The following is a 21359-nucleotide window of genomic DNA, read 5'->3' as shown; positions in this document are numbered from 1 at the left end:
GATAGGTAATAAGGGTTTCGAGAGTGGGTTATTCCAGGAACGCAAAAACCTGTTATGGATAGCAAGGTGAATCAATTACAGTAGAAACACTAGAAACTAAGCCATTTAAAAATTTAATATCATTCATATCCCTCCTTCTGCTCGGGGTAGATAAAATTTCATTATGACGGGTTTCATGGGGTTGATGATTAATTCCCATATAGAGTGGGAGAACATTTTCAAAAAAAGATGCTGTAGAATGTATTTAATAGTAAGAACACAGAATAAACAGAAGGAAATCAAAAGAAATTTTACATGGATTCTTATGGGAGATGATAGAAACACGTCCGACATATTGAATTTTGAACTGAATTTTCCAGAATAGCCTTATTCCGGGATACTATTATTTTTTCATTATTTCCGTGGTCCAATTTTCGGAAATATTTTTCGATATGTTGTCAAATGAATAATGAATATTCTCCTTCGATGTTTCGTCTCCAAATAATCTCAACCAGATAGGACTCCAATTAATAATGGACTCTGGTTTTCCCATGCTTTTTCTTTTTTCTTTTAGCGGAGCCCAAAAGTAATATATATACCTACGACTTGACTAGCTTTTAACTTTTTACGCACAATTTGACACACTATTCATATTAATGATAAAAACAAAATATAACACTTTTTTATTAATAATATATTAAAATTTGAACGCTAATTCAAATATAAAACTCACGAGGGTCAGCTGGTTAACTTATCTTTTAGATAATGGAGAGTATGTGATGACACTACGAGTCCAAGTATCTAAAGGTAGATACCTATAGGAAGTTACTCGCTGTAAAATTAGTTATAAGTAAATTCCTCAACCTATAATGTGTATGGGAGTTACAATAATACACCGTATACCAACATTATAATACCATTAAAACTGAACCCGATTAGTCTGATAATATACCTAAGTACTAATTTATATAATTTTGTTTACTTATGAAAAATCAACAAACAACGATATTAGGTTTTTTCTCAATACATTCTAGATCTAGAACATAATATACCTACACCGTATAGATGAATTATAATCTGCAGATACTATAATGTATAAATTATATGAATTATATTATAAATTTATAAATTATGAAATGATGTTTACACATGCTGTCAATTTATAATTTATAATGTCAATATAATTCGATTACATGAAATGGACATCGACTTATTATGACATACTTTTACTTCACACAACAAGATGATACAGTAAAAATCGATTAATTAATTATATATAATATAATTAAATGTTCAACAACCAATCTAATTTAAAATTTCAAGCTGAACATTAATGCTCGACAAGTTTACGAGTCATTTATAACCGGCTATTATAATACATAAAATATTAGATTATTTTATTCTTTGTTCAAATCGAATACAATTTATTCATTCGGGGAAACATTTAAAAGTTAAATTATTTATTTATTCGTACCATATCCATAAAAATATTCACGCCGACCGGTTTTCTAGGAACTACACAAATTAAAAATGTAAATAAATATAAATATGTACAAATCACTATGGTATAAAATATGAAATTGAACAAAACATTCAATCCATAATCATCAAGAACAATAAACATATAACCTAATCGAATAAAAATAAAACTAAAAAAAAAATCTAATTTTCGTAATAAGTATATAAATTTCAACTTTTTAATTTTAAAATTGACAAAATATAAAATATATGCTATGGCAGTGTCCGATCATATTTTCGAGTAGTTATTTACATAATATTATGTTTCTTTTTAACATTGTTGTTGCTATTAAACACATGGTCTTAAAATTTTTACACGATTTTCAAATAACTATTGCAGGCTATTACTATTGCTATTACTATTGTAATAATCACTGTAATTGTATAATTTTAGTCTACTAAAAGTATATAGTCTATAAGCTTATATTTAAATCATATAGATTTTATATGAATCAAAATATTATATAATATCACAAATTAATATTCACAGGCACGGCGTCAAGCGTAATGTACAGTGGATTTTGAGTGATCCACCCCCTTCCCCCACCTGTCTCCACCTTTAAATGTTAAACAAAAATATTTTCACTCATTCATTATAACGGTTTTGATTGATTATGACATGCAAATCCATACCCCCAACACTGAAATTTTTTTTCTGTATTCCTGCAATTTCTATTCGCACGACTGCCGAGACCAGTCATGCATAAGCTTTAACGTTTCGTTCGCGTATTGAAGGTGAAAACATTTAAAATTTGAAACATTTTTCGATTGCGATTTAATACATTACGTTGGATTTTTAAACATGAATATTATTTCAATGCAATTTAAACATTCAAGATCAAGGTATACAAACGTATTTATAAGCTTTTAAAAAAAATTAAGCAATCTGAAACTCGAATTGAATTATTAGTTGAGACCTGTCATCAATTATTTATTATTTGCGACCCCTATTTTTGGTGTGTGTCATTAGTGAGCAGCTGTAGTGTGAATAATTGTTGATACTAGTTTAGAAAAATGTGTTGCTAATGTGAATGAGTTGAAATTTCCCAAAAAGTGTTTATACCTATAACTGCATGCGGGCAACACTATATAAGTATATAAGTCTAATTGATATACAAGAACAAAAGTGTGCAAATCTGACGGTTGTTTTTTTATAATGGTTGGTTGAAGTCTTGGTAAAGACATGTTATTATTATGGTGTAGACACGATTGTCGTTAAATCAACTATGCGAGGCTTGGTGGGGAGAGGAGGAGGTATCTTAACGTGCTACTGTCAACCGGTAGCTGAAAGTTCTTGACAGAACCTACCCAATATTCGCGGTAACGGTCATGGAGTGTGGTATAGATTATAAAATACAGAATGTTTTTAAGGAGTTAAATATAGGCAATTTTCTATGCTTGCGGTGCATGCGAGGGATCGAGTAAAATAATTATGTGCCGTGTGCGTAGTAAGTGATCACATTTTGTGCGAGTGACTGCAGTGGAGTACCCAGGATTTGTCAATGAGGGGGGGGGGGACTAAACAAAGTAAATCAAAATTTGACATCCGTTACCTTATACTAAGTAGTAGGTCGTTAGTAGTTACTAGTTAGTACTATATCCCGTAACCGTAATAACCTCTAGGTACAAATAATTGATAAATGATAATACGCAAAATTGTTTCCTCAAAATAGTTTTCAGAAATATCCATAGGCGGTCCCAGGATTTTACTTCAGGTGCAGCCGTGCAGCATAGATGGCTAATTTCTAAATGTTAGGGGTATTGGGAATGTGTACGAAGTTAGATTTACTGAGTATCAATGAACCATAATTTACTTTAGACTATTATATATAATTTTTGAAACTAGTAAACTAGTAATTTCCTTTCCTCCGAACTTGGTTTTTCTTCATATTATGATAACTAATAATTATAGATGTGATCGCGCTTGACTATAAATACCACTGTTAGCCTAGAGTCTTCCTCCCTTTAATTCTGGCTTGATCATCAGATCTACGAGCTAACAACTATCCAGTGTTGGGTAAATTACTTTCGATAAGAAACTAATTACGTTACCTACTTATATTACATTAAATATGTTTATTTAAATTACATAATTCGCGTTTCCCGACATTATTTTTATCACGTTATGTTACTTTTTCATTCAAAAAGTAATGTGTAATGAATTGTTACTTGTTAATGAACTGTTACAAGTAATGCGTAATGAATTGTTACTTTTTCAATTCAGTCCATAACGAATGTAATAAGAAGTAGGTATACTATTAATTATTATATATAAATTGTATAGTAGTATATGTAATACATTAATTATGTAGGTACACTATATTGATAATGGATGGATGTAAGACGCAGGAATAAAATAAGTAAAATGCCTGCATATTTTATAATATTCATCATTATTATCTAAAATTTTCAGAATATTAAATACATTTTACCGATTTTTAATTTTTCTCGATTATCTTAACCCTTAGTTTCTTATGAGTTATGAATAGTTATATGATTTCAACCAATAAAATAAAGTGGTGGTTGTAATGTCAGGTGCAGCACAGGCTGCAGAGGCTGCATCCGTAGGACCGCCTATGGAAATATCACGGTTTGTACTATGGTTTGTTCGATGTTCTATGGTACTACGATGTAGAGAAGATAAGGTGATACCACTTCCTTACATCACAAATCACAATGTAATGAAACGGATGCCAAATGTACGGCAGTCCAGGAGTTCGGAAATCCCTCAACAGCCGTTGAGTACGGCACCATTCGCCCGGGGGTCTATTTTATTTCAAATTGTAACGCGTAAATGTGCTATTAAATATTTAAAAATGTATTTAAATGTAAATATAATGTTCATAGTATGAATAAAAAATAGGTGGAATATAATATTATTTTATATGTTGTACCTATAATGTTGTATTTGTTCGATATATTTTATAGAAATAAACCAAGCGGAAAATGTATTATATTAATCATATATTTGTATTATATTACATTATTATGTTAAATAGGTTTGAACATTAATTGAAAAAATAAATACAATTTTTTACATTTAGTTTATTTTGTTGTCAATAAGTTATTGATATATTTTAATATTGTAATTTATTATAACTAGCTAATAGAAAAAAACTAATAAAAATCGACATATTCTGATGCATATATGAATAGCTCAATAAGAGTTGAAATATTTTGAAGATTGTATGGTGTATTGTAGATGCTAACATAAACATCAGGTAAAAATGATAACGTGTCAATAGTTATATTTTATAAAGTAATACCAAAAATCAAAATCCAATTTGTTAAAAAATGGTTTTTCTGTAACTTATTTACTTTTGATCCCTCAAAGTACAAACTAGATTCATTTTCTCACCAGAAAAGATGTTTGAACTGAAAATCAAAGTACTTTACAGCCTCTAAAGACGATGACACAAAAACAAACCACACACCCATTGAAAAATCAATAGGTAAATTTATTGCTCCACTCAGAATCTAAAATGTATTTATACAATTATTTACTAAGTAATGCAATGACTAAATCATGATTCATTATAGACATAAGATAACTTACCATCACTTCAATTATTTTATGAAATAACGTTAAGGTTTGAAGTGTAATTTGATTTTTAGATAATTGTTTATTTATTTGTTAGTTTTTGATGTATTTTAATATTATATACCTACTTTATTTACGTGCCTAATCTACTAAACTTTATAATAAATATATAATCAAATGTGTCCTGATCGATTGATAATTATAAATTTTAGTAAATAGTAGCTACTAAGCACCATAGACCTATAAATATAATGGTGTGTGTAGGTCAATGATAGGTATACCATTATTTTAATTATTGAAAACAGTATTTATTCAACGAACACATGGAAGTATAAACATAATTTATGCAACGATAATGAGTCAAGTACAACACTTGTAAGTTTTAATTTCAAAATCTTATATTAGTTATATTATTTTACGACAAAGAAAATCTTTTCTCCCGCATGTTTAACATGCAAAAAACAGAAGAAACAGGCCCCTCTGATCAAATGGTGCCGCTACCTACCGTGATCTGGCGGTACTATCAAACGCCGTCGAAATTGGCACCCGGAATATTTACAAGTGGTGTCACTTTATCTTCTCTGTATCGTGGTTTGTACTTATTCTTTTATCTAGGCTTTGCCTTTTATCATACAAAATTTATACAATAATACGAATAATGGGAGGGGCTGAATCCCCCTTAGCCACCTCCCATGGGTGTACCTCTGATTGACCGTGTGTAAAATAAATAGCGGAGCTTTATACAAAATAATAGTAATTTTTTTTTTTGTCAATAGTATTAATAATGCTTACAAGCTATACTTTAAACGGTCAAATCTTAATTCTGAAAAAAAATCTTGGTTAATTGATTTATCTATTAGTCATTGATTGAAGGTTATTTTCCAGTAGGTACTGAAATCTAAACTATTTTAAATGTCTAAAAAGTTTTTGATTTTAAATATTGCACTATCGAGACTTTTTATATGTGAAAGAAAAAATTGCCCCGATCGATTACTAGTAGGTAGTAGAACAAACAACTATTTCAGAACAGTTTTCAGAAATAAAATCCGACCACCCCAAGCCCGACTCTGTTGTCTCGGTCTTCCGGTCTCCATCGCTACATTTTTACATCGGTATCCTATCTTATTACTCAACCGTAATGTTTGTAAAATATTTGCTACATGACGTTGTCTCTAATCGTCTTACAAATTTAGAATTATGTTTACAGTTATCGCGTTTTAAAGTGGTTATCGTTACTACGATAATTATTACAGCCCAGTGGCTATTATAAATATTATTCAATATATATATATTATTTAACTGGTATAATATCCAGTGCAAAATGCCTGATTTTTAATCTTTTTTTTTCTATTTTGTCCGCCTAAATTTGTATTTACGACCACCACCACTGACGATACGGTTTCGATCGTGCCAAGCCACATGTCAAAGTGTTCTGTGGTGTAAACAAATCCATCAGTTTGGGCCGTCTCTCCTATTTTTAGAACATGTCCCTACGGCTTATCTAGTTGACGGACTTATTAGTTATTAGTTAATAGTTATTACTTATGTCTTAGGAGTTAGGACCGGTTTCACCACTAAGAGTTAAAGAGAGAGTTATCGACCTAACCATGATCTAGCTCCCTCCCGTCGGTCAAGAATCGGGGCCGTATTAGGGGAGGGGGCTGCAAATTTCAAGTTTTTAAATTTTTATTAAATTTGTATTTATATTAATGCGTTTTGTTTCATCAGAAAATTTCTAAATGCGGCCCTGGTAAGAATATAGTAATGGTGATTGGTGGCTCCTTGCAACTTGTCCAACAACTGAGGCATCATTAATGGTGGTGATGGCAGACTCCAGTGGTAGCAGTTACAGTTCTTAAGGACTGTTCTCACAATGACCGGTTATACTGAACGGACACTTATTAACCGGCGGAACTCTGCCGGTACCTAATCAAATCTATCATCAGCTCTATTATCCGACTCTGAACCGGACATTGTGAGAACCAGCCTAAATCTATTTCAATGTGGCCAGTATCATCCTGAATAACTTTGATAGATTCTATCGCCATTTATAGAATTAACTTGTTCGTCAGTGTCACTGACACCATTTGTTGTTACATCTTCAGGTGCTACTCAAAAACCAAAATCGTTGTTCATAATATCTTTCATTGATTCAATTTTTCATCGCTTTTACAATAAGTATTTTCCAAAACTACTGATACCTGTTTGGGCTTATCTTGATTCTTGAGATGCATCATTCTTCAGCTGTTCAGTTAATTCAGGAACTTTAAGAAGTTATTTTGTAATTTCAGATTTTTTGTTTATAGATACGGTATGTATACATACACCATATTATATATAATTTAAAGATTCAATTATTCACAACTTTTCTACAAATATTATAATGCAGTGTTTCAGAGTTAAGACAGCATCCTTGGAAAATATCAAACAAGAATTATCAAGTTAGGTTAAGTTTGTGGACATTTAAATATGTTACCATTGATGGAATGAATGAACATTTGATTATGACTTATGAGCAATAAATTCAACCATTGAGTCATATTTCAAGTTCTAATTTGAATGGATCATCAACTCAAAGAGCTAACAAAAAAATTATCAGCATTGCAACAGTAATTTTTTTGTTTAACAATTTACTATATTAGTTGTTGGATATTTAATTATTACTAAATAATATAATCACTAAATTACAAACAATCATATAATTAATTGAATATTTAAAAAGCCAAGTTTGATTTGTACCTAAATAATATTGAAATTATGTGCTAATAATTGTATACTATTTTATAAAATTATCAAGATTAACATATTATTATGGTACAAAAATTAAATTAATAGTTTCTAATTTTAAGATGACAAAAAAATGTACCAATAATATTTTTACACATTTATGTAACACATTAATAGTTTTTTTTTAGTTATTCTTGTAGCGCTATTAGCTAAGCATTGTGGTTTAACATTTAATCATAATATAACCAGTCACGTTTTTTTTAATTGTTAAATAATATTTTAAGAGTATTTCCCTGTATTTTTACTGCACAAAACACCATTGGGCATTTATACATAAAAATCCTTCTCTACAAATGATTTTTTTTTTAAATAATAGTTGTATTATAATCATTTAAAATCACATAATTTTTATTTTTCTCATTAACCATGTTCTATAGCTTATAAAAATACTGATAGTGCAAGACTTAACTATTTATTGTAATCACTAGAGCTAGGATTTATATGCTTTGGTATATTTCTTTTTGCTAAGTCTAACTTTGGTAAGTCAGGCGAATAACCCAATATTGATGCATAGTAGGTATGATCATTTTTGCTTTCATATTTTAAGTATAAAGTATATCATTGCATATTTTAACTGCAAACATCATATATTTATGATTTATGGTATATTTCAAGGAAAGTATATTCTATTTAACTTGAGAGTACACCAGTTTGTGAGTACGCGACTGATTGCTATGCGTTACTTTATATTATTATACCATAAGTGTAATTGTTAACGGTAGTTGCAGTGGTGTTGATGAGTGACGGATTGGTGAGTGGAAGCAGAGGTACCAATAACCACTACTGGAGAAATCATATGTGTTTTTTTCCGCCACCTGGTATAGGTCATCTTAAGATAAATGGAGTATAGTGTAAAACGCTAGGTGCCGTATTACATTACAAGCTCATTAAGTATATCAGCTATTTTGTCTGACAAAAAAAAATGATAAAAATGGTTTTGATATATAGGTATTTAAAAGCCAGACCAACTTGATTAAGTTTACATATAAAGCAACTGTATATATACATATATATGTATTAAAATATTAGAAGATGCGTCTCTTTCACATATTGATAGTTTGGGAAATTATTGGTAAATTCATAATAATATTAATATAATTCAAATATTAAATTATTATATTTTAGCATATTCCAACAAAATAAAATGCATATTTTATATTGCTTATAAATCCTAGTCCTGACTAATCACTTTCATAAAACTTCTTTACAACTTCTTAGCAACTATGTTAATGTTAAGTCGTTTGTTTTTATATCTATAATATTTATTTATTTCATATTAATTCTATGTATTTTTGTTACTTTAGTTTTGCTAAAGTTCACATTGCATGAAATAGAAATGTTCATAGCAAATTACTGAAGTTAAGCAAATCCTCCAAAAATTGTTGATGCATTTTTCTTATTGATAAGAGTGGTGAACACTCTCATGAGAATCATAGTGCGCTTGAAAACTGCTGGAAATAATGAACCTTTCAATTATCAATGCTCGTGGGCCTACATTGAAAATATAATTGTCAACTTATTATATAAATATGAAAAAGTAATAAATAATAAGTATTATGAGTAATAATTAATTTTCTGTTTGTTTTAGCCTATGAACTTCAGTTATTTGCGGTGCTTAGGTTGGGGGCAATAATAATATGAAGTATGCCTACTGATAAAGTATTTTGTTAGTTTCAAATTGACTAAATACTTCCCTAGTTGTAAAATACTATTAAATAGTTGTATGTGTTTCAAAAATATGTTTATGCATCTTTTTTTTGTTTTCATGAAATTCTAACATATTATATAAATTATTATACCTCAACTACAATACAAACAAAAAGTTAGACAAATTAAACGTTAGTTAAATAAAATAATTACTAAATTAGATTAGTAAAAACATAAATATTTTCAATACATTAAGCTACCCATAAACATCAGAATATAGTATTACCTATATTATTTTGCTATATAATTATATTTTAATTATACATACTAAACCAACTTTAACATAGATTATGGTGTTTTTAAGATATAAAAGTATCTCTGATTAATCGATATACGTAACTATATAAATTAAATGTTATTATTATAGAATGTAAAGTGTAGATTGAATTAAAATATTTAGAAAATACCTAGGTAACGTGAGCAAAAAATGTTTGTGAAATACTGTGACTATTAATACTATTAATATTACTACTTTTATTTAACATTTTTAAACAGTGGGAAGTATTCAATTATTTTACCTTTAAGCGTGAATTTCTTATTATTATTTTTTTTTTAGATGACAATTATTAATAATTGTAGGTACTGTTGAAGAAAATATCTATTATTTTTAACTCCATTATTATATGAACTCATCAACAGTGTAGGTATTAGAAAATCTAGTTTAATAAGCAACAAACTTATTATTCTAATTTCACACTGATTAATATTTTCCCAATTCTATTACAAAATGCATATACTCTGCAGGTATGCCTTTCCTTAGTTACAGAATAGAATAAAATACACGGATACACTTGATCTGTACACAGTTAAAAAAAATGTAATTTAATCTGTGATCAGAGTGCGTTGGTTGTCAATATTTTTAATATGTTAATTTTTACCATAAGAGTAACTGAATTGTATACACAGGACATTGGACAAAGTTGTGTGATAATTTTAAATTCATAATTTAAAATTGTCCATTACCTCCACCACTTTTAGATCAGCTACTGGACATGTTATAATTTTGCAAGTTTATAACAACAAAAGTTTTAGTTCTTGTTCTATAGCCAAAATTGTTAAAATTAAAAACAACAATTTTTAATTTTTAATAGGAAAGGAAAATAGTCCAAGAATAATTTTTATAATATGAGGTTATCAATAAAATATAAGATACCTTTTAAATAATACATTATAGTTTAATATTATTTCGGCACCATTTAAAAACACAAGACAAATAATTTAAAAAAAATTGTTTTGTTTAGATAATATTTTTTTTTATTGTTATTATTTTTTTTTCATTTTATGATAAAAGCAAAATTGGCAAAGCTATATAAACAAATGATAACTGATATTATAATAATTACAACATGTAAATTAATACCATTATAATAATTAATAATAGAATTTTTGTTTTCATATATTTAATATATAGCTTAATTTAATTAAAAATTAAAAATGATTACAAGTAATCATCTTTAGATAAATAATGGCTTGAAAATAAAACAATAAAAATTTTGCTTATTAGAAACATCCACTGTTTCACAGATACAGTTGGCAGTTTCAACTCATAAATTTAGTATTAGTGAACTACTACATGTCAAAGAAAGACAAAAATTACTACGTTTTCTTAGCCTTCCGTTTCGATTGAGTTTCCTGAAACATTCAATTGACAGAATTAAATATAGCAGTCAGGCGAGTAATGTACAGCTGATTTATTTTTACATTTGGCATTGTATTAGATGCAGGTAGTTTTTTTTCAGTAGTAAAGTTCATTATGTATTTTAGATGGATGGCAAACAAAGTGACATGTTAATTTAAGGTACTTACTCAATCCATAATAAAGTATTCAAACTAAAAATGAACGCATTTATAAAAAAAAAATTAGATTTTATTCAATTTCAAAATAAAGATTAAATTAAGTTGCACGATATACTTTATCAACATTGGTGGTTGCACTATGAAAAGTGTTTCCACAATACCGACATCACTTCTCAAACCAGAAAGACAATAATTTTATTTAAAAACTAACTGATACACAATTCTGATCATTAGATACAACAGAAACATTAATCCTGTTATTGTTAATTGTTTTGAAATTATTAATTTGTTTTATTTATTTTGGGGCCTTTAAAAAATTATCTTTAAGGGTATCATTATAATAATGTGTAGTTTGCCATTTTCTCAATAATACATTACAACATATAACAAATGGTATAAAACTATTGGCATTGATGTGTACTTTATTGATATTATAAGTTTTTACATTTACTTATTGTGGAAATTTATGAACGTTTTGAAGAAAAAATGTATTCAAGTAATTTTTTAGGCAAAACTATATTGAGTATACTTATTTCAAATTGATTTCTCTCGACTATTATTTCTTATTTAATATAAAGGAACAAATTATGAATTAAATGTATAGAATAATAATTACCTTGGCTTTTTTAATTTCAGCCTTTTTGGGCTCTTGTTCATCAGCTGACTTGTTTTCAACATTATTTTCAACAACAGATTCTATTTTGTCTCCATTAACTGATGAACTACTGCTTACACCGGTATCATATGCAGGTTCATCAGACGTATGTGATTGAGATGATGAAGGAGATTCTGGCGACATATCTTCTCCATTTGTAGGTGGTTGCTGCTCGGTTGAATCCTTAGACAATTTCAATTGATTTTCAATAACTGACTGTAGCGTCTCTTTTGACTGTTCCGCTAAAATGTGACCATGACATGAGTACATATTCGGTCGAAAATTAAGATTTAATTACGTTTAGATTTTGCGTTATCAGTACTTGCAAACCATTCCGCCATTGCACACATATTGGCTTCTGTAAAACGTTCAGCCACATCTCCAGATACCACATCTGGTGGCAGTTCCGGTGTTTTTTTCCCATGTTCCAACTTAGACAAAAGTGTCTGTCGTTCAGAGTGAAGAGTTCTGCATAATTTTTGCAAGGTACTCAATTGTCGAGTTGCTACGGACAAATCACTGATCATTCTAGTGCGTTCAACAGTAATTTCATCTAAAAGTTGCTGGCAGCGCTCATAACGCATTTTCCAACTAGCTGACTCTTTTTCTTGTTTTACTATTTTTTTGGACATCTGTGAATAAAAAAATACAATAAACACAAATCAATCACATATGTTCATTTATTAAGTGATATACTAGACGGGTTAATGAGGTACAGATATACACAAGCATACAACAATAAGAACTATAGCATGCGTAGAATTAAGTCGACAATATATAAGAATAGTACAAGAGGATATTTCTATGCAATATGATAAAAATATACAATGATTTAGTAATGGATTGAAATTCAACATTAAATATAGAAAAAAATTAAAGTTAATGGTTAGTAAATATTTATCTTAGATTTGTTAACATAATGGTAGAAAAATCAAGATTTTTTAACAAAATTAATCTTGCCTATATTGGTAAAAACTAATCAAGACCAATAGCATTATAAGCTGACACCTTGAGAAAAGTTTGTACCAGTAGATCAGGAAGGTCAATTTATTATTTAAAAGCTTGGTGTCTGTATTAAGCCGTCTAGCTTCTAAAGTAAGGATTTAGCACCGTAAGGTGACATCAGTTACTGGTTTATCAGCCAAACCAATTGTATGAGCAATTATACGAAGAATTGTCTTTGAATTTTTTCAAGTTCATTTATAAGAAATTGAGTTGGGCTCCAGATAACCAAGCCAAACTCAAGAATATATCTATCAAGAGATTAAGTATAAGACCTAAACACATAAGATGATTAAAATCAGAGCAATTTCTTTTCAGAAATCCCAAATTATGAAAAGCTTTACTAATTATTAAGTTAATATGTAAAGTGAAGCTTAAGTCTTTGGATAATGTTACTCCTGAACCATGAACAATTTTTTTGAAGTTATAATCCCCAATTTTATAATTAGAAGGTATTTTTTCTTTGCGGCGACCGAATGAAATAAATGTGTATTTAGAATTATTCAAATTCAAGATATTAATTGAAGACAAAACAACAAAGATGATACATTTTCTGATTGCCTTTGGGTACATCAGATGAAGTATTAAACTTTTTGGACATTTAATAATATTTATCTTCACTATTTGGAAGCGGTCAGTAAGGTATGAATAGCCATGACAAGATGGGTGTATTTATATATATTTTTTTTTTACTCACTAATTCCATGTCTCCTTTAAACCCAGCAAAAACTTTATTGCTTCGGGCTAAAGCATTTTGAAATTCTTCATATTTCTCATTATACAGGGAAATTTGGTTTCGCAAGTCTATTTCAGTATTCTGCATTTCCTCAATTCTGGTTTGATATAGCCGTATTTCCTTTAGAAAATAAAAAAAATACATTATGTAACATTATAATCTTAATAAATTTATAAGTAAAATCAAATAACTAATACAAAATTACAAACCTTTAATAAATGGGTCTTCTCATTTAAAATAGTTTCTCGTTCTACACTGATTTCCATGTTCGCTTTGGCTAGCTTAGCATCACATAATTGGGTCTCAAGCTCAATTTGTTTAGCTAACTTAACTACTTGCTACAACAATTAACAAGTTTTCTATACTAAGAATTAATTCATAGTTAAGACTGTACAATAATAATAATAATAAACTTTTATGTGCTTACAGCGCCATTTACCTGTTCTCTAAGCTCATACTGTTCGCACACATTCTTAAGCCTAGAAGACATGTCCATATTATCATCTCGAAGCTTGTTGTTTTTCTCACTATTTTGTTGCATAACTGAAGCTATTTCACTTAAAGTGTTTTGAAATTTATTTGTCATTTCCATCCGTTTATCTTCAGCTTCTTTGACACGTTTCAGACTCTCTTCCTAGAAAAAAATGATGTTTTAACAAATTAATAAAAATAAATATATATTAATAATTTATAATTATTACTCTTATTGCTTTATTTTGTTTCTGCAATTCCCTGCACAAACTCTCCAATCGACTTCTTGTCATCACTGCTTTATTCATTTCACCTCTGACTATATCACGTTCTGTTAGTGCCTGAGATACTCTTTTTTCAGTTTGTTTATAAGCAGTCTAATATTCAAGGAATAAAAAAATTAAAAATTAATACATACTGAAAAAAATTAATGTTGCTTCTTCTAATTAAAAAAAAATTAATTTACCTTAAGCTTAGTGTTTTCTTCCATCAGATCTGCATACTTAATGCATAATGCTGCTAGTTTTTCTTCGGGTGTATTTAAAGAATTCATACTATTCAAAACAGTTTTCAATGCTTGAGCTAAATGACGATCTTTTTTTTTACGGTTTTTATCGTTAGACGGATGATTTGAATCTGCTATGTCCAACTCTGAAGCTTGAGTGGCTACAGATGTTGTACTATCAACAGCATCTGCCTGTTTGGGCGAAGTTTCCGTTACTGCACTGGACGCACATGACGTAATTTTTTGATTATTAGGCTGCAAAATAAATTATAATTAATATAAAACTACAGTTACAATAAAAACTTTATACAATTGTACTAACCTGAGCAGTCTTGGTGTCAGAAGGTTCTTCTGACACGGTAGGTGTAGTCTCCATGTCAATAAAATAAACCAAGTATTTTAAGTGTTAAAATAAACTGCAATTGTGCATCTATCTAAATATTTTCAGACTGAAAACAAAAAATGTTACATTATTTTAAAGCTGGACGTGACAGCACGGTATATTAATTTATTATACATTTGAGCTATTTGCACAAAAATTAATTGGAAATGACATTACTGCCATTAGTGCCATTTATTAATATGTTGTGTTTAGAACTATCTATTTGAACACACAATATATTTCTGTAAAGTTGATGATCATAATATAATAATAAATATAGCAGTAACACAATATAGGATCAATTTCAGATAGTATAATTGTTTGTAATTGAGTTTTTTCATAGTATTTCGGGGATATACGATATGTACCTATCCCCTTACTTGGTGCTACGGAAATATTGATCATTACTGATTACTGTACACACATGCATTTCAGTAGCACTAAAAAGTATAAAATACTTTACACCCCTATCAGTGTGTGGATTGTCTGTCTGGAAACTAGCAACTGGAGAAAAATTTTGAAATTGATGGGACTGAAACCGGTATCGTGTGGCAACGGGCGACTCACAGTTCTATCGAGCTGGGACAACGAGACGATGGATGCTTAGATGGATGTGCTGCCAAAGAGCAGCGAACGACAACACCCAAAAATCAGTCCGGGGACCCAAAAGTGGCGAACCGAACGCGTGTCGATGGTGGACACGACTCAGGGATCTAACAGTTTCGAGGGACGAGCACTTGAGCGGTGTCGACGCGATGGACGATGGTAAATAGCGAATAACGATCGTGAATAACAAAAATAACAATAACAACAATAATAATAATAATAATAATAGTAATAATAAATAATAATATTATCGCGTTCACTGACCAAAATGCAAGCACGCCGGATGATTAATGTTTGCACTTTGTCGTCGTAGTCTTCGTCCTCGTGATCGGGCGGTGGCGGAACGTGTACTATAGAAAAATGCCGAGTCTGGACTTGGTACACGGCACTGGGCGATAATGCACTGGTAAATGACCTAAAACGGTAATCGGTCGGTGCGGGACAGACCCGTACGAAGCAACGGGACGGGTAACGTCGGACCGATATACATATATACACTGTGTATGTATTGTTATTAATATATATACATTTAAATATATATGTGTAATATACGGTGTCGTGCTCGGATGTGCGCGTATCTAAAGGGTCTGTTGCTGAGCGGTGGAGGGGACTGGACGACAGGTAGTGGCGGCCGCGGCTGGTCCCGGTGACGGACGAGGATCCCGAGCCGGCGCGCCGGTGCCCGCGATACCCGCCCACAAAATGGTAACACTGTGCACCGTCGCCGCCTTTATTCGAAATTCCTTGTTCCGTGCAAATATCGGCTCGGTCGTACGAGCCCTGTGATGTACCACAGCCTAATTATTTACACATTATGACACTACTGTCTGCTGTACGACGGATAAGACTAGAAAGTCCTGCATTCACAAATGCAACCAACACTGCGTTTACAAATCTGGCCAATCCCACAGCTCTTCGTTTCGAACTCCAATGTCCCATGTTTCGGTATGACACTGTAGCTTGACTCCCCCTCCCCCCCCCAACTTGTAGCCTATATTATACACGAATAGGTCTGCTGTAGGATTGGCGAGGCTAATATGCATAATATGCTATCACTGCAAAGCCCAATACGTTTATATTCAAAAATGTCTCATAAGGGAGAATATTCGATGATTTTTTTTTTTTATTAAGCAGTTGTATTGAGAATACCGGTGGTTAAAACTAGGTTTAAGATAAAACTAAAAAATATTCAAAAACATTTTGGTCAAATTTTTCATCAGTAAATAGAGTCCAAAAAAGGACATTTTTCATTTTCAGTTCTTTTCCATTGGTCTATGTAATATACTTAGTAATAATATAATTATAATATAGTACAATATATTATTGATCTTTCTTGAATTTATTTTTTTATTATTAAATGTATAACTATTTTGAATCAGTATCATTTTTCAGATCAAAATATTTTAACTATTAAGTGATTTGAGAAGGATTTGTTGTTTTTAATTACAGCAATTCTACGTGATGAGTGGGGACCACAGTCCGCTGTGGAGTTGCCAGTGATTAGTAGTGATGAGCTCCAACAGAATTTGTCAATAACTCAATCACATATTCCTCTTATAGCCTTAACACCACATAACCTTTGCGTTTAATTTCCAAATTTGTAATTTAATATTTCTGATAATTAGTATAAATGGTTTGATACAAGCAACAAATACACATGTAGTCACGTGTGTATTTGTGGGCATCATACTGTTCCCAATAAATGAAGATACAGAAAGTATAAAGAAAACTGTTAGAAGCTGTAGAAATTGCGACTGATGTTGCTCATGTAGTCATGTCCTCATCATAGAAGCAGATTTAGCTCCCAGGTTAGCTCAAAGCCAATTTATTATTTAATTATAAAACTTTGCAAAGAAAAATATATATATATATTTTAGAAAAGTTAAGACATTTTTTAACAAACAGTCTGGTTAATTGATATCAATTCAGTTAGTATTTCAATCCACTTTATTCGTCTTTTAATTCTTCTATCGGAATAAGGAACAAACTTACAATCCAATTCTTCAGTTTTTTGCCAAACTTTCAAAATTTAAATTATTAGGTGTCTTGGTTTCTGAAATAATTGAATACAGGTATTATTAGTTAGGCAAATCTTAAATGAAATATCAACATACTATGATGTAGAGAAGATAGGGTGATGTACTGATGTCACTCCTTTATCTTTCAATCACAGAATAGGTGGTCAAACCAGATTATAAAATCAACACTAAAATCTTTTCAGTGGTACAATTTTGACGCAAAAAAAACAATGCAGTTTGGTAGTTCAGAATTGATGAACAATTTTTATTTAAATAAATTAAATGTTCATAATCTTAGCCTCTGTAATTTCGTGGCTTTACTCAGATCATGTTATGGGCTTTCCTTAATTTTAGTGCCCGTCCTTGTTTAAGAAAAGTCTCTATGGGATGTGATGCGATTTTTCACTTCATTTCAATTTCTATTAGTTGTAAGAAAAATTGTCCGTCATTATTCTGGACCCATCCTCGAAAAGTTAACACGGTGGGTTGTACGCTTAGTAATTTCAGAATTTTGTCGTCGGTACTACCTTTCCATACGACCACTAGGTACGTCATAAGTATCTCATTGTTGTTAAATGTAAGTGCTTGTTAAGTTAGGTTTTATTGCATGGTCAGAGTCGTAGATTTGTGCTAATATTGGATACAATTGTGAAGGTTTTACTCTAATGTTGTGTGCATAATCTCAAAGGCTCCAAAAGCCGTAAGCTTTAGAGAAAAATCAAACAAGTTACAAGTACCAAATTGAACTGTAGAATAACGTTTATTTAGGACAGAAAGTATGGTAAGTGTATAATAGCGTGTGCGCGTGTGACGAGAAGTTGCTCTGGTCTCCGTGGCTATGATACATCTAGTCAGGCTGTCCCACGGGCTCCCTTATAAGTGATGGCGGCACGTGCAGCTTGTATGTGTTCGTGTTTTTGGTTGTTGTTGCCGATTCTTAGAATAGCGACTCGTGTCCACGATTTCTAGTCGTGTACCTGTCCAGTGATTTATTACATGGATAGGTGCAGATAGTACATATTCTATATTACATCATTATAATATTTGTGCTAATCACATATACGGAGTTCAAGACCGTAATAACATTAATGTTAATATATTCTATATTAAATATAGCGAATAGGGCGCCTAGGGCGTCAAGGCCCGCAACACCTCCCCGCGAAAAAAAGGTTTATGTCTGCAAGACAGAAATCTTTACAATTTGTTTTCTTAGTTAGGTATTGCTATTGTCACATTACATCATATTTTCATTACAGTTTACAATTTCATAGTCTGAGAAATTAGTTAAAATGTGTGACAACATACGGATTATTATTTCATTTACATTTTTTTTTTTTTTATTATAATTATTATTATGGCTTATGCCATTTACAACGGGTTCCATAGTTCACGTTTTAAATAAGTAATTGTGTTAGTATTTGTATATAATATGAATGATATTTTTCTCTTATAAAATAATGATTATAATAATAAGTGTTAGTTTCCCTTGTATAAATGTTTTAAAATCCTTCACCAATTTATGTGAATACTATATTCAACATTATTACATTTGTATGTTTATATTTAATAATATAAATATATTTTTTTTTAAATTCAAATTTATTTTGGGTTATCAAGTATGTATCTAGACTCTAGAGTCTTGTGTCATTTTGATTAATTTCAGAAGTTCCTTACACTCCCCCTTACAATGATCCTTCATAAATAGTTCGATGTTCCTAGTTATTTTATTTAGTCTCTTAAATTCAAAAGGTTGACTAATCCTTTTATTTGCTTTTAATAAGTGTCGACATATGCATATCGATTGAATTTTATCTTCCTTATATCTATATATATGTACTTTGTTGCCTATGATATTCTTTAATTCTTCAATGAATTTCTTTTCTCCAGAATAAATGTAATGTATATTAATAGGAAACCCTTTACCTCACATCTCATGTGTTTTGTTGTTTTTTTTTTTATATATATATTTATATTTATATATATTTTTTATAACTTATATTAATTGTTATTGTCTATATTATCATTTTTTAAATTTACCCTTATGCCTTTTTTTTTCTTTTTTTTCTTTTCGTTTCTTTTCCCTTTTACATATTTTATATAATTTAATAGGTCTAATTTTAGTTACAACATAATTAAAAATACATTTTGTTAAAATTATATCAGCCACTGGATCATGACAATGTGTTATATTATGATTTATATTACACACTAGTTCATGTGTCTCAAGTAAATTCAACATCCTGCCATTTTTAGTTACTGTTCCTATGTATCCCGAATATAATTGTTCCTTACTTTCTACGTTTGTTAATTTTAAATTAAATTCATTATTATTTTTATCGCTATATGCTGTTAAATTTAAATATTTAAGTATTCCCCTTAACCTTAAATGCTTAATTATAGTCATATCCATTGATCCATTCCAAAATACTATTATTGGTTCCCTTTCAGGTATGTGTAAATATTTTTGAAGATAAGTTGTAGACAAGGTTGAGGCCCCCTGCATGTTAACACTTAGGTATAACTGTTCCAACAATGGTGTCATCAATTCTGTCTTATGCCAAAATATTCTCTTAATGTTTTGCACAACGGTGTTTAAGTCACAGCGCCGGAACCTTCTCAACTTAACATCTTTAGTAGGTATGAGAGGTATTCCCTCAAATTTTACAGGCTTATATTTGTCTAAGCTGTTTGATATGACGCCGGACACTAATAGTACGTCATTTTTATTGATCATAGTGAATTCAAAATCCACTATGAAGAAACAAACCTGGGAACTAAAATAAATAATTTATATTAAATTCAATATGTTAAAATGTGTTAGTAGCTAGTTTTTATATTACTATGTCTATGTTTAGTCATCGTATTCGTTTAATGCCAACAATCGTGACTGAATTAATTGGTCTATGATCACGCCTATTGTTAGGCATACAGATCGGTCTGGTTCTGCATCATCCACAATTGTGTGTATGAATGCTGTCACTGGTGTCATAATCAAATTTAAAACTCTATCTGTCATTGGTGCCGTCATTCGGTTATTTGCGTTTAATACGTGTTGTCTAAAGCAACCTAGTATTATAGTATCACTTACTACTGTTTGTAGGTGTGTGCCAGTCAGTAGTTCATGTTTTAATTCCCGGAAAAAATCAATAGCTTGTAGCGTTGGGACGTATAAGTAATCCCTCGGCGTGTTATCCATTTTATATATATTTGGTTTTGTTTTTTTTTATTTATACTGATTTCTTCTTATCTTCTGCAACATAATTATTTATTACTTAACAGTTAAATTATTATTATACTTATTTATTATGATTAATATATTTATTTTATTTATCTTATTTATCTTATTATATTTTATCTTATCTTGGCGATGGTGGCGGTGTAAATGGTGTGTCCTCAAATGCTCTTACGTAATCAATGGTTCTGTATTTCACTAGCCTCCTAGGTATATCTACAACTTGACGATTACTTACGTATTGACATTTTACTACTACGTATATAGCTATAATTAATATTATGGATATTATTGCTAACACAATGGTGGCATATAATAAGTTAGAATGGACAAACTGATGTTTTTGATTTTGTTCTCTTGCTTCTTCGTTTCATTTGTTGTACTTCGTCAAGCGACTTAGATATTCCATTTATATCGGTAAAT

General features: G+C 30.2%; 2 protein-coding genes across 4 annotated transcripts; both read right to left on the bottom strand.

Moving 5' to 3' along the window:
• Positions 1–10903: 10903 nt before the first annotated feature.
• On the bottom strand, positions 10904–16271 carry LOC111028663 (alpha-taxilin). 3 transcript variants are annotated; one of them, XM_022307397.1, is made up of 10 exons: positions 15951–16271; positions 15021–15147; positions 14660–14953; positions 14424–14570; positions 14150–14356; positions 13932–14060; positions 13684–13842; positions 12307–12616; positions 11946–12226; positions 10904–11164 (listed from the first exon to the last, which is right to left on the bottom strand). In XM_022307397.1, exons 2-10 carry the CDS (start codon positions 15072–15074, stop codon positions 11129–11131), a joined length of 1617 nt encoding a protein of 538 aa, XP_022163089.1. In that variant the 5' UTR covers positions 15075–15147; positions 15951–16271; the 3' UTR covers positions 10904–11128. The 3 variants fall into 3 exon arrangements, with proteins under 3 accessions (XP_022163089.1, XP_022163087.1, XP_022163088.1); XM_022307395.1 differs by having other exon boundaries at positions 11005–11164; positions 12283–12616; positions 15951–16269; XM_022307396.1 differs by having other exon boundaries at positions 11005–11164; positions 12283–12616; positions 14162–14356; positions 15951–16268.
• A 1362-nt stretch (positions 16272–17633) lies between these two features.
• LOC111028659 lies at positions 17634–20901 on the bottom strand. Its single transcript, XM_022307390.1, has 3 exons — positions 20793–20901; positions 19830–20478; positions 17634–17705 (listed from the first exon to the last, which is right to left on the bottom strand). The coding sequence occupies exons 2-3, from the start codon at positions 20436–20438 to the stop codon at positions 17634–17636; spliced, it is 681 nt and encodes a 226-aa protein (XP_022163082.1). The 5' UTR covers positions 20439–20478; positions 20793–20901.
• Between the last annotated feature and the right edge of the window lie 458 nt (positions 20902–21359).

Source organism: Myzus persicae, unplaced genomic scaffold, assembly GCF_001856785.1.
Source record: "Myzus persicae strain clone G006 unplaced genomic scaffold, MPER_G0061.0, whole genome shotgun sequence".
Lineage (NCBI taxonomy): Eukaryota > Metazoa > Arthropoda > Insecta > Hemiptera > Aphididae > Myzus > Myzus persicae.
Note: the sequence above shows the minus strand (reverse complement) of the source record. Positions and strands in the feature narration are given on the sequence as shown.

Coding starts and splice junctions, on each gene's coding strand:
- LOC111028663 (XM_022307395.1), bottom strand. CDS start 15,074: ATGGAGACTACACCTACCGTGTCAGAAGAACCTTCTGACACCAAGACT. Junction 14,357..14,423: donor AACAAAATAAAGCAATAAGA/GTAATAATTATA, acceptor ATTTTTTTCTAG/GAAGAGAGTCTGAAACGTGT. Junction 14,061..14,149: donor GAGAACAGGTAAATGGCGCT/GTAAGCACATAA, acceptor TAATTGTTGTAG/CAAGTAGTTAAGTTAGCTAA.
- LOC111028659 (XM_022307390.1), bottom strand. CDS start 20,438: ATGATCAATAAAAATGACGTACTATTAGTGTCCGGCGTCATATCAAAC. Junction 17,706..19,829: donor AATGTATTTTTAATTATGTT/GTAACTAAAATT, acceptor AAATTTTGAAAG/TTTGGCAAAAAACTGAAGAA.